The sequence below is a fragment of the Bos indicus x Bos taurus genome, chromosome 1, assembly GCF_003369695.1.
Source record: "Bos indicus x Bos taurus breed Angus x Brahman F1 hybrid chromosome 1, Bos_hybrid_MaternalHap_v2.0, whole genome shotgun sequence".
NCBI lineage: Eukaryota > Metazoa > Chordata > Mammalia > Artiodactyla > Bovidae > Bos > Bos indicus x Bos taurus.
Genome location: NC_040076.1, coordinates 75,865,007 through 75,879,331, shown reverse-complemented (window position 1 = coordinate 75,879,331; position 14,325 = coordinate 75,865,007). Strand labels below are relative to the sequence as shown.

At 37.5% G+C, this 14,325-nt stretch overlaps 1 protein-coding gene across 1 annotated transcript; it reads right to left on the bottom strand.

Annotated features, from left to right (window-relative positions):
- Window positions 1-4,666: 4,666 nt before the first annotated feature.
- On the bottom strand, window positions 4,667-11,163 carry LOC113897760 (late histone H2B.L4-like). The gene is made up of 4 exons (XM_027550735.1): window positions 11,047-11,163; window positions 7,968-7,995; window positions 5,714-5,735; window positions 4,667-4,916 (listed from the first exon to the last, which is right to left on the bottom strand). Exons 1-4 carry the CDS (start codon window positions 11,161-11,163, stop codon window positions 4,667-4,669), a joined length of 417 nt encoding a protein of 138 aa, XP_027406536.1.
- Window positions 11,164-14,325: the final 3,162 nt, after the last annotated feature.

Below are 14,325 nucleotides of genomic sequence, written 5' to 3'. Positions count from 1 at the left end.
GTCTGTATAATAATTTATAGACACAGATTAGAATCCCATAGAGTGCTTTGGAAATTTGTTTAGGTAGACTTTATTCCAGGAAAATCTCATCATGTAAGTTTGATAGCTAAAACAGTGTCTTAAATGTTCCAGGCAATTGCCTGCTAACTTGAAATCTTGTACACTCAATATAAAAATTATGGCCATTGAATTTTCAAGGGAAAAATGAAAAAGTTTTTTTTTAATTTTCTTCTTTTAATTCCATAGCATATTTACACCCCAAACTCATAGATTTAAGAGCAAGAATCAGATACCATCTGGCCCACTCTCTATTTTGTATATAAGAAAACCAAGGCCCAGAACAGAGAAATGGATAATTTGGTTATGCAGACATTCGTTGCAGGTCTAGGGAATAAGACTTAAAAATGATGCTGTGAAAGTGTTGCACTCAATATGCCAGCAAATTTGGAAAACTCAGCAGTGGCCACAGGACTGGAAAAGGTCAGTTTTCATTCCAATCCCAAAGAAAAGCAATGCCAAAGAATGCTCAAACTACCGCACAATTGCACTCATCTCACACGCTAGTAAAGTAATGCTCAAAATTCTACAAGCCAATTCTTCAGCAATACGTGAACTGTGAACTTCCAGATGTTCAAGCTGGATTTACAAAAGGTAGAGGAACCAGAGATCAAATTGCCAACACCTGTCGGATCATCGAAAAAATAAGAGAGTTCCCCCAAAACATCAACTTCTGCTTTACTGACTATGCCAAAGCCTTTGACTGTATGGATCACAACAAACTGTGGGAAATTCTTCAAGAGATGGGAATACCAGACCACCTGACCTGCCTCTTGAGAAATCTGTATGCAGGTCAGGAAGCAACAGTTAGAACTGGACATGGAACAACAGACTGGTTCCAAATAGGAAAAGGAGTAGGTCAAGGCTGTATATTGTCACCCTGCTTATTTAACTAATATGCAGAGTACATCATGAGAAATGCTGGACTGGATGAAGCAAAAGCTGGAATCAAGATTGCCAGGAAAAATACTAATAACCTCAGATATGCAGATGATACCACCCTTATGGCAGAAAGTGATCAAGAACTAAAGAGCCTCTTGATGAAAGTGAAAGAGGAGTGAAAAAGTTGGCTTAAACCTCAACATTCAGTAAACTAAGATCATGGCATCTGGTCCCATCACTTCATGGGAAATAGATGGGGAAACAGTGGAAACAGTGACAGACTTTATTTTTGGGGGCTCCAAAATCACTGCAGATGGTGACTGCAGCCATGAAATTAAAAGACACTTACTCTTTGGAAGAAAAGTTATGACCAACCTAGGTTGGTCATATTAAAAAGCAGAGACATTCCTTTGCCAACAAAGGTCCATCTAGTCAAGCTATGGTTTTTCCAGTAGTCATGTATGGATGTGAGAGTTGGACTATAAAGAAACCTGAGAGCCAAAGAATTGATGCTTTTGAACTGTGGTGTTGGAGAAGACTCTTGAGAGTCCCTTGGACTGCAAGGAGATCCAACCAGTCCATCCTAAAGGAAATCAGTCCTGAATATTCATTGGAAGGACTGATGTTGAAGCTTAAACTCCAATACTTTGGCCACCTGATGCAAAGAACTGACTCATTGGAAAAGACCATGATGTTGTGAAAGATTGAGGGCAGGAGGAGAAGGGGACGACAGAGGACGAGATGGTTGGACAGCATCACTGACTCAATGGACATGAGTTTGAGTCAACTCTGAGAGATGGTGATGGACAGGGAGGCCTGATATTCTGTAGTTCATGGGGTCACAAAGAGTCGGACATGACTGAGCGATTGAACTGAGGGAATAGGACACAGATTTCCTACACCTAGTGTTTTCAACTGTGCCCCAGATTACAGTAGGCTGCTGCCGCTGCTGCTGCTAAGTCGCTTCAGTCGTGTCTGACTCTGTGCGACCCCACAGACGGCGGCCCACCAGGCTCTACCGTCCCTGGGATTCTCCAGACAAGAACACTGGAGTGGGTTGCCATTTCCTTCTCCAATGCATGAAAGTGAAAAATGAAAGTGAAGTCGCTCAGTTGTGTCCAAATCTTTGCAACCCCATGGACTGTAGCCTATCAGGCTCCTCAGTCCATGGGATTTTCTAGGCAAGAGTACTGGAGTGGGTTGCCGTTTCCTTCTCCAAGTTCTGGTATACCAAATACTAAATGAGACAAATTCACCTTTTCACTAAAATATGGTACATCAAACAACAAAGGTTTTGAAAGAAAATGAAATTTCCAACATATAATCTTCATTGTCTGACTGATTAAGAGAAAAACAACCAATTTATCTTTGAATGCTAGTAAAAATCAGATTTTTTAAATAATGAATTTTAGGCATGAAAGGAAAATAACCTAAAAAGAGAGCATACAGTTTGCCTTCTGGGGATATTTATTCAAATGTAATCAAGTACCCTTTTTTTTCTTTTTGATTTTTTTCCTTTTGATTTTTTAAATTACAAAAGTATAATAATACATTTACAGAAGACTTGGAAAATACAGAACAAATTTACATATAGTTCTTATATATATTACAATTATTTTTTAAGTAGATAAATTAAGATTTTTAGTTGGGTTTCAATATCAAACTCTCAAAAATTATGGAATTATGTTAGAAATCAATATCAGAAGATATTTGAAAATAAGCCACATATTTTCAAGTGCGCTGTGACATTTACCAAAAGAGATCTTTCATTTAGCCATTGAAAGCCTCAAGTTAGAAGACTTAAAAAACACAGATGATTATAGAGAAGAAAACATTGAAATGAGAAACTAATATCAAAGATACTTTAAAAACCCACGTATTTGAAAATTAAATATCTACTTTTAAGTGTTGGGTGTATCTAAAAAACCATACAAAGGAAAATTAGAAAATATTTGTAACAATAAAAACAAGAGGAAATTATTAACTAAAGTGTTGCTGCTGCTGCTGCTAAGTCACTTCAGTCGTGTCTGACGCTTTGTGACCCCACAGACGGCAGCCCACCAGGCTCCACCATCCTTGGGATTCTCCAGGCAAGAACACTGGAGTGGGTTGCCATTTCCTTCTCCAATGCATGAAAGTGAAAAGTGAAAGTGAAGTCGATCAGTCATGTCCCACTCTTTGCGACCCCATGGACTGCAGCCTACCAGGTTCCTCTGTCCATGGGATTTTCCAGGCAAGAGTACTGGAGTGGGGTGCCATTGCAGATTTTCTTAAATTTCACAAAATTTCATGCTAATACCAGAATTTGAAGCAAATCATTGGAGTACATTAAAACAAATATTTGCTTTTGGAATTAAGGAGTCTACAGATTTTACTAAAAGTTTATGAGAAGTTTCTAAACAACATAATCAAGATTCTTTTGTTGGAATAATTAGTTTTGAAAATGAGAGCTATCAATGAGCCACAAGGGAAGAGAAGCAATTCCTGTTGGGTCACAAGTCACTATTTCCACTCAACAGAGTATTAGGGAAGATGAACCTATAAGAGGGACAGCACAAAGATGTGATCTTCATGTTAAATCAGCTATGCTGCCCTAAACTTAAATGACTGAGAAGATACAAATAATCATTAAATAATGGAAGAGAATTCTATTCTATGAGGGTTTGCTGTGAGACATAATGACCTTCATGAATGTAATCTGACTCAAATTAAATATATCCACAAATTATGTGAAACATGTTCTAAAAATTTACGCTAGCTGACACTGCCCCCTGTGCCCACTTCCACCCCTTCATTCTCCCACTTAGCAAATAATAAGTCTGGATGGTGAACATTCAGATGATAATAAGAAGGAAATATATATATACCATGTGAGTAATACATATTTTAGTTACCAGGCTCCTCTGTCCATGGGATTTTCCAGGCAAGAATACCGGAGTGGATTGCCATTTTCTTCTCCAGATATGAGTTATACTTATGTTTAAACCAAAAGATAAGGAAAGCAATAAAACAAGTAAACAATATGTAATAAAGAACATATTGACCTTATTCATCTTACACCTAAAAGTTTGTACACTTTTACCCACCCCTTCCCCAGGTCCCACCAAATAATTTTTTATACTCTATCCTTCTGAATTTAACTTTTTAAAAAATTGTATATTCTACATAAAAGTGATACCATGCAGTTATTTTTCTTTATTGGTCTGGCTTATTTCACTTGGCGTTTCCTCAAGGTAAACATGTAAAATGATGGGTGTGGTTAAATAACTAGATGGGAGGAATCCTTTCACATCCTTTCACTAAATGGGAGGATTTGCAGGTATTGCAAATCACCACAGTGTATCTTTTAAATAGCTTACAATTTTATATGTAAATTATATCTCAATAAATCTGAAATTTTAAAAATACATACATTATTATTTTTTTAAAGTCTTCATTATAGGGTTTTTATAAAATTAGTTGAACTATGCACTTAGAATGCTGTAGGCATAGGGTAAGTTCTCAGTAAACCTTAGTTATTATAAGTACATATCAGAAAGGAAAACATGCACCCCTTAGCAGATGGTATTATGCATAAGTGAAAGTGAAGTCTCTCAGTCGTGTCCAACTCTTAGCGACCCCATGGACTACAGCCCACCAGGCCCTCCGTCCATGGGATTTTCCAGGCAGGAGTACTGGAGTGGGGTGCCATTGCCTTCTCCGTTAACAGCGGCTGGGCATATTATATTTACTTGGAGCTGGTATACTTGGTGACAGCCTTAGTGCCCTCGGACATGGCGTGCTTGGCCAGCTCCCCAGGTAGCAGCAAGCGCATGGCGGTCTGGATCTCCCTGGATGTGATAGTCGAGCGCTTGTTGTAATGCACCAGGCACGATGCCTCGCCAGCGATGCGCTCGAAAATGTCGTTGACGAAGGAGTTCATGATTCCCATGGCCTTGGACGAGATGCCGGTGTCTGGTATTTTGCGTACTGTTTCACTAGCTAGTAAAAAAAAAAAAAAAACACTAAGAACTACAGGTGAATTTTTAAACTAAATATGAACAATAAAAGTATAAAGGTAATGAAGTTTCTTTTTTAATTTTAAAAATATAAATCACAAGGCATATGTTTGATAAACTTGACTAGCTTAAAATTCAGAAGCTGTGTTCACGACAGATGTCATACCATGTGCCTTGTGCTCAGTCGTGCCTGATTCTTTGTGACCCAGTGGGCTGTAGTCTGCCAGGCTCCTGGGTCTACAGAATGTCCAAGGCAAGAATACAGGAGTTGGTTGCCATTTCCTCCTCCAGGGGATCTTCCAACCCAGGGATCAAACCCGTATCTCTTGGGTTTCTTGCACTACACGCAGATTCTTAACCTGCTGAGCCACCAGGGAAGCCCGACAAATGTCACAGGCAGAGTTAATAGGAAAGGAAAAGGCTAGGAGGAGATATTTGCAACATGGGCTTCCCTGATGGCTCTGCAGGTACAGAATCTGCCTGCAGTGCAACAGCCCCAAGAGATGTGGGTCCATCCCTGAGTCCAGAAGATGCTCTGGAGGAGGATATGGCAACTCATTCCTGTATTCTTGCCTGGTAAATTCTATGGACAGGGGAGCCTGGCAGATTACAGTCCATGAGGTCACAAAGAGTCGGCCACGACTGAGCACATGGCATAAAACAATCTCTAGAGTATAAAAAGAGCCCTTAAAATGTATTAATATCAAAACCCACCAAAAAAAAACCAATGATCCCAAATAACTCTAAATGGGAGAAGTTATGCTACAAAAGAAAACTATATAAGCACAGAATTATTTTAAATATTAATAATATTAAACAGCTTTTAAAATTACAGTTATTGAAGAGGATGTACCCTGCAAGCATGCCACTAAAAAAAAATTTAGATGATGGAAGCAAGCAGAGAAGGTAGGAAGATATATGTACACAAATTTCTCATTCTTTTAAAGCAAGAAACAGTAGATAGTGTTCAAATTGTGTAAACTAGGAAACTGTTTTAAATAAAGAAGTAATTACAATCAGAATACAGCTGCCCAAATTAACCAGAAAAATATAAAAACAAAAGCACGTAAAGCAACACTAACATGGACTAAAAGTAAATGAGGTCAAAAGAAACACTGAAAACAAAGTCAAATATAAAATTAGAAATCAGAACTACAGTACATGTGCTAAATTTCCAAAGCCTGTCATCTACAATATTCAATATTTTCCATGTTTCCTAATCTACTGCCAGCATCTGGAGAGCTGGTTTAATGGTTGATACATCTTTCTGCTAAGTTACGTGCACCCAAGTAAGCACTAAAAAATAAATTCTCAATTTATAATGAATGTATATACAGTTCATCCTTGAACAATGCTGAGATTATAGGTGCCGACCTTTCACACAATCAAAAATCTGCCTTTAATCTATAGTCACTCTTCCTTAGCAATTCCTTATCCACAGTTTTACATCTTCAATTCAACCAATCACAGATGCAGATGAACAATGTAGTACTGTAGCAATTACTACTGAAAAAAATCCAATAAAAGTGGAACCAAATAGTTCAAAAGTGGACACTTTTGCTCAAGGGTCAACTCTGTTTTGAAACCTAGTTAGAGGACTGAAAAATACTTTAAGCATAGCATTTAAGATTGATTAAATAGCACTGCTGATGCCAATATTTTAAAGAGGTTTGAAGAACAATTAAGAATAATGTATTAACCTTTATGTGAGTAGTTCAATCTAGAGTCTTAGCAGAAACAAAAAAATGGCACTTTCAAATTGAGTAAATAGAGGAGAGTTTCAAAATGGATTCTTGTCAAAGCCATGGATCTGATGTAGGGAAACAGTAAGGGACAGCACAATATCCTAAGGCTAACAACAGTGGAGTTCTGCCACCGTCCTGAGTCCCATGGGAAACAGGTGAAGTGAGTTTCGAGAGAGCAGGAAGGCTCATTTTTGGGAGGTGTGACCTGCTGGATAGACAGCTAGCTCATAATAACCCCTGAGGAAAACTGACTGGGGCAATAAAAACCTGAAGATACTTTTTTCCCATTCGCCAAATCTCTTGGAGGACAAGCTACCGCTCAAAATCACCTGAATGCTAGAGAACAGGGAACCAACTGATTTAGCTTAGAACTCAGCCTCTCTCCAAAATGCAAACAGAGAAAGATGAATAGAGGTTCTGGAGGGGCAAACAAACTACCCACCATGGACTCTACTTTCCAAGACTGGAAGAATATGATCTATGTCCACTGTTTTCCAAGGTAGGCAGATAAATACTTTTTAATTAGTAAATACCATGTGTTGGTTCTGAGCTTCTATTTGATCCAAAATTACAATCTCTATCTTCTGTGTATCTAGTATATTCTCAAATAAAATGGAAAAACTATATTCTATTCACTCAGATAGAGTTCTCATTCACAGGTCTTGTTTTATCTTCCCTGGTTTAGAAAATTGAGTCTATGATCTAGTTTTTGGTCAATAAAAAATAAGTCATGAATGACTGAGATAGTTTTCTATGCAGCAAAAATTTTCAGATCACTCAATTCTCATTGCAGCAAAGGTAAAGGTATATATATATATATAATTATATATATATAATATAAATCTATATATTTATACATATAAATAAATTATAATAATAATTTTTATATATAGTAATACACATATAATATTTTTTCTCAGCACAGCAGATCCAAAGAAACACCTAAAGAGTATCTTCTCTTTTGGCTTTTAGGGAGTCAATCCTTTGGCACCAAATCTTACATGATCCATTTTACCACATTATTAATAAAGACAGATGTTTTGAATTGAGAATAAAACACAAGACAAAATGTGCTCTTGACCTTAAAATACTGGATCAAACTTCGACTGTATTGTAATGTTTTTTCATCCAGAGACATTTATTTTGGGATGCATTCCTGTTAGATTTCTGTCAAATGAATTGAAGTACTTTATTTGTCCCTTTGATGGTTAAATCTGAGCACTGCAGATTTAACATTTAACTGGACTTAACATTTCAACTCTGCATTCAGATGATTATATCTTTCCTTTTCTCCTTTGCTTTTCACTTCTCTTCTTTTCACAGCTACTTGTAAAGCCTCCCCAGACAGCCATTTTGCTTTTTTTGCATTTCTTTTCCATGGGGATGGTCTTGACCCCTGTCTTCTGTACAGTGTCACGAACCTCCACCAAGGGAACATTTCATGCAAAGATGGGCTCGATAAAGGACAGAAATGGTATGGACCTAACAGAAGCAGAAGATATTAAGAAGAGGTGGCAAGAATACACGGAAGACTGTACAAAAAAGATCTTCACAACCCAGATAATCACGATACTGTGATCACTCACCTAGAGCCAGACATCCTGGAATGTGAAGTCAAGTGGGCCTTAGAAAGCACCACTATGAACAAAGCTAGTGGAGGTGATAGAATTCCAGTTGAGCTATTTCAAATCCTGAAAGATGATGCTGTGGAAGTGCTGCACTCAATATGCCAGCAAATTTGGAAAACCTCAACATTGGCCACAGGACTGGAAAAGGTCAGTTTTCATTCCAATCCCAAAGAAAGGCAATGCCAAAGAATGCTCAAACTACCACACAATTGCACTCATCTCACATCCTAGTAAAGTAATGCTCAAAATTCTCCACTCAAAATTCTCCAAGCCAGGCTTCAGCAATACGTGAACCATGAACTTCCAGATATTCAAGCTGGTTTTAGGAAAAGCAGAGGAACCAGAGATCAAATTGCCAACATCTGCTGGATCATCAAAAAATCAAGAGAGTTCCAGAAAAACATCTATTTCTACTTTATTGACTATGCCAAAGCCTTTGACTGTGTGGATCACAATAAACTGTGCAAAATTCTGAAAGAGATGGGAATACCAGACCACCTGACCTGCCTCTTGAGAAACCTATATGCAAGTAAGGAAGCAACAGTTAGAACTGGACATGGAACAACAGACCGGTTCCAAATAGGAAAAGGAGTGCGTCAAGGCTGTATATTGTCACCCTGCTTATTTAACTTATATGCAGAGTACATCATGAGAAACGCCGGGCTGGAAGAAGCACAGCTGGAATCAAGATTGCGGGGAGAAATATCAATAACCTCAGATATCCAGATGACACCACCCTTATGGCAGAAAGTGAAGAGGAACTAAAAAGCCTCTCGATGAAGGTGAAAGAGGAGAGTGAAAAAGTGGGCTTAAAACTCAACATTCAGAAAACTAAGATGATGGCATCTGGTCCCATCACTTCATGAGAAATAGATGGAGGAACAGTGAAAATAGTGTCAGACTTTATTTTTTTGGGCTCCAAAATCACTGCAGATGGTGATTTCTGCCATGAAATTAAAAGACGTTTACTCCTTGGAAGGAAACTTATGACCAACCTAGACAGCATATTCAAAAGCAGAGACGTTACTTTGCCAACAAATGTCCCTCTAGTCAAGGCTATGGTTTTTCCTGTGGTCATGTATGGATGTGAGAGTTGGACAGTGAAGAAAGCTGAGTGCCAAAGAATTGATACTTTTAAACTTTGGTGTTGGAGAAGACTCTTGAAAGTCCATTGGACTGCAAGAAGATCCAACCAGTCCATTCTAAAGGAGATCAGTCCTGGGTGTTCTTTGAAAGGACTGATGCTAAAGCTGAAACTCCAATACTTTGGCCACCTCATGTGAAGAGTTGACTCATTGAAGAAGACTCTGATGCTGGGAGAGATTGGGGGCAGAAGGAGAAGGAGACAACAAAGGATTAGATGGCTGGATGGCATCACCGACTCGATGGACGTGAGCTTGAGTGAACTCCAGGAGTTGGTGATAGACAGGGAGGCCTGGCGTGCTGCAGTTCATGGGGTAGCAAAGAGTCGGACAGGACTGAGTGACTGAACTGAACTGAACTGAACATTTCAACTGGGCTCAAAACAGGCAGAGAGTGCTAAGGTAGAAGGTATTTTTACCAAAGTATTGAAATGTAAATCTCATGTTAAAATGAACTAGCCTGACATGACATCTTAACTCTTGTCATTTTTATAAGAATTCAAATTAAAAAAAAAAAAAACTGTGCCAAATTACAGTTCTTCACAGTGGAATTCAGAGCTTATGCTTTGTTTTCATATTCTAGTCAATTTATTTTGTCATCCACTTAATTGTCATTTCAAACAGTAATCAGTTCTCTAATTTCCTTACCTACCTCCTTTACTCTCAACCTCCATGGTTTCTCTCCTAGAATGCAGACCTGAAGAGCTAAGAGATGCCTGAATAATTCCTTAGATGTCACATGGGCACTTACAACTTCATTTTAAAATACACCCTCTTTTTTTCTGGGATTCTCTATCTCATTAAATAACCTATCTATTATCCAGTTTTCAAGACAGAAATCTTGAAAGTTTTCAAGACAAAAGTCTATTAAATCATCACTCTTCATTACACTCTTCAGCCTCATAACCAATTGTTACAGGTTGGGTTCTCTGGGAAGCAAACTCTAAGGCAGAAACTAGCTTTCAGAAGTTTACTAGTAAGTGCGACTAGGATGGGAAGGAAGGGAGGGCATTGGAGGGAAAAGAAGGAAACAAGACTGTGTAGAGGGAATAGTTGGGCTGGGATGCTGTCCCCATCCCATTCCTATGGTTAATCATGGATGAATATTTATATCCCCACACTGATTATTCACTGGATGTGGCCATGTAGGAAGGGGTACAACCTTGGGCAAGGGAGATCTTCCCAGCTGAAGCTAGGGCTTTTTAGCAGCAGCACAGTCTAAAAAGTGGATTTGAATGGCACAGTATCCATCCTACCAACAAACCACCTCATTCTGTCATTTTGTTTCTTAATTAGCTCTCAAGTGATTCCAGTTCTTCATGTCCCTACTTCTACTACTCTGATTTGTTACTAACATTCCTCCCTTATATACAAGGTTTATACGTGTTTTTACTGTATCTAGTGTATTTCTCTTCTACTTTAATCTCCTTCCAACTGTGCCATCTTTGCAAATCATTTACTGGACCACTTTTATCGTGTGCTTAAAATTTTTCAATAGTCTCCTATTGCCTTTGTTATAAAGCAATTTCTTACCAAGATCAGTGAGGCTGTAGTGATCTGTATGTCTCTTCTTTAACATCCTGAAGCCACTTACTCCTTTATGATAACCTCTGTCAATGACTGAGAATATCAAGACTTTCAAATGGATCACATGCTCACTTTTCAGATTTTCCTTACATTGCTTCTGCCCTTGGGAATACATATCACCCATGTCCGTTCTTATGACTGGTTAGCTTACTCTTCCTTAGAGAAGTATTTCTTGAATCCTCAGACTAGCTTAGATTTTTCTGCCTCTGCTCCCTTGTGGTTGGTGTTCAGTTGCTAAATCATGCCCCACTCTTTGCAACCCCATGAATTATACCATACCAGACTCCCCTGTCCTCCATTGTCTCCGGGAGTTTGCTCAAATTCTTGTGCATTGAGTCAGTGATGCTATCTAACCATTTCATCCTCTGCTGCCTGCTTCTCCTCCTGTCTTCAATCTTTCCCAGCATTAGGGTCTTTTCCAATGAGTCAATTTTTCACATCAGTTGGCCAAAGTATTGGCATCAGTCCTTCCAATGAATATTCAAGGTTGATTTCCTTTAGAACTGACAGGTTTGATCACCTTGCAGTCCAAGGAACACTCAAGAGTCTTCTCTAACACCACTTTAAAAGGACTGGTGCACTGGGATGACCCAGAGGGATGGTATGGGGAGGAAGGTGGGAGGGGGGGTTCAGGATGGGGAACTCGTGTACACCCGTGGCAAATTCATGTTGATGTATGGCAAAACCAATACAATATTGTAAAGTACAAAAAAAAAAAAAAAGACAAAAAAAAAGTATCACTTCTTTGGCGCTCAGCTTTATTTACGGTCCAACTCTTACATCCCTATATGACTACTGGAAAAACCATAGATCTTTGACTATACAGATCTTTGTCAGCAAAGTGATGCCTCTTGCTTTTTAATATACCATCTAGGTTTGTCATAACTTTCTTTCCAAGGAGCAAACGTCTTAATTTTGCAACTGCACTCACTATCCACAGTGATTTTGGAGCCCGAGAAAATAAAATACGTCACTGCTACCACTTTTTCCCCTGCTGTTTGCCGTGATGTGATGGGACTGCATGCCATGAGCTTAGTGTTTTGAATGTTGAGTTTCAAACAACTTTTTCACTCTCCTCTTTCATTTTCATCAGGAGGCTCTTTTGTTCCTCTTTGCTTTCTGTATTTTTCCTATCATAATACTTTCCTATCATAAAAATGGTTTATAATTTTCTATCCTTACTAACTTAATTTGTGCCAATTGCCTGCCAATACTCTCATAAAAGCAGAACTTGCATTTGCCATAATAAGCAATATGGCCCAATATTGAGTCTTCATCTGCAGTCTTACTCTTATATAGCACCTGACTCCTATACATATTCCTAATAAATAAGAAAAAAAGGAAAAAGTTAAAACCAAGCACACAATAAGCAAAACATAACTCAAAATCTTTTGAATAAGTAGGTTTGAAGAGAGAATCAGTGACCTTGAAGGTGAATCAGAAGAAATAAACCCTAATCAATCACTGAGCAAAGTGAGTGAAACAGGCGTAATAGTTGGGTAAGACATAAGGAAGATCTAGTGAGATAGTCTCAGATAAGTATAATTGAAATCTCAGAAAAAGAAAAGAGAGAAGAAAAGCAGCAGCAATATGTGAAGACATAATAGAGGAGAATTCTACCATGATAAATGACACAAAAGTTAAGAAGGTATGTTTGATCCAAGAGATCCAAGTAATTGATCCAAGTGACCCAAGTAATTCTGACCTAATTACATTTAACTGATATTCCTAAAAACCTGAAACAATAACAGAGCATAAAAGAAGCTAAAAACACACACACACACAAATATTTTCAAAAGAGCAATAATTGGACTGAGAGCTGAATCCTCAGCAGAAGTAATAAAATAAAATAAAAACAATAACATATACTCTTATAGTACTAAAATAAAATAAATAAAACTTTAGATTGCTGTACCCAGAAAAACAAAATGATAAAAACAAGCATCTTAAAAAATTAATGTGAAATAAACTTATCTTCATATAACTAAAAATTATGAGAATATTATCCAACAGACAAAATTAATTACAAGGAGTATTTTTTAAGTGGAAGGGAAATAATTTCAGATGGAAAATCATAGATATAAGAAAGAATAAAGAGCAATAAAAGTAGTCAATATCAAGGTGAGTCTAAATAAAGATTGACTATATCAAACAATAATGTCTTAGGCTAGATATATAGAGAGAAATAAAATTAAAATACTTATCAACTGCTTATAGATGAAATGTAGCAGTAAAAGGAGTTAAAAGTATTAAGTCCCTTAGTTTTTTAAGGTATAAGTGCCAATTAATTTAGACTAAGTCAAGGATATCGTATTCCTAAAGTATTTACAAAAATAATAATAAAAAGTAATTTTCACCTAACAGAGAAAAAAATGGAACCAGATAAATATGTATTCTACCCCAAAGAAGCAGAAGGTGAAAACAAGATAAGAGAGAGGAGAAATAAATAGAAAGCAAATAGGAAAATGACAGATTTTAGAACAACTATATCAATAGAATTAATGCTTATAAGTGGACTAAGTGTTCTAATTTAAGGTGACTCACATGGTAAAGCATCTGCCTGCAATGCGGGAAACCTGAGTTCGATCCCTGGGTTGGGAAGATCCCCTGGAGAAGGAAATAGAACCCACTCCAGTACCCTTGCTTGGAAAATCCCATGGATGGAGGAGCCTGGTAGGCTACAGTCCATGGGGTCGAAAAAAGTTGGACACGACTGAGAGACTTCATTTTTTTTTTGTAAGACTCAGAAAATAATAATATACAACCTACAAAAAGCATTTTTTACTTTTTTGTTTTTTTTACAACAGAGCTCCAAAGAGCTAATCTTTTCAAATTAATCAATTAATTTATTTATTTGTTTTTGGCTGCATCATGCAGAATGGCAGGATCTTAGTTCCCCCACCAGGGATCAAACCCACACCTCTGCAGTGAAAGTACAGAGCCCCCAACCACTGGACCACCAGGGAAGTCCCACAAAGCATTTTTAAAAATATATAGGTCCTGCAATGTTGAACTTAAAAATTTGGAAAAAGATATAGAATACAAACACTAACTGAAAGAAAGCTTTTAAGTTATATCAGTATCAGACAAAGCAAACTTTAGTACAAAACAATCATTATTAAAAATAAAGTCAGACACATCAAATGGTAAAAAGTTACCCACTAGGATTATAAAGATATAAGATATACATTTGCACACAATGTTATTGTCTCAAAATTTGTGAGACAAAAAATAACATATGTATGGAAGAGAAATAGACAAATACATGATAAGGGGATATTTTAAT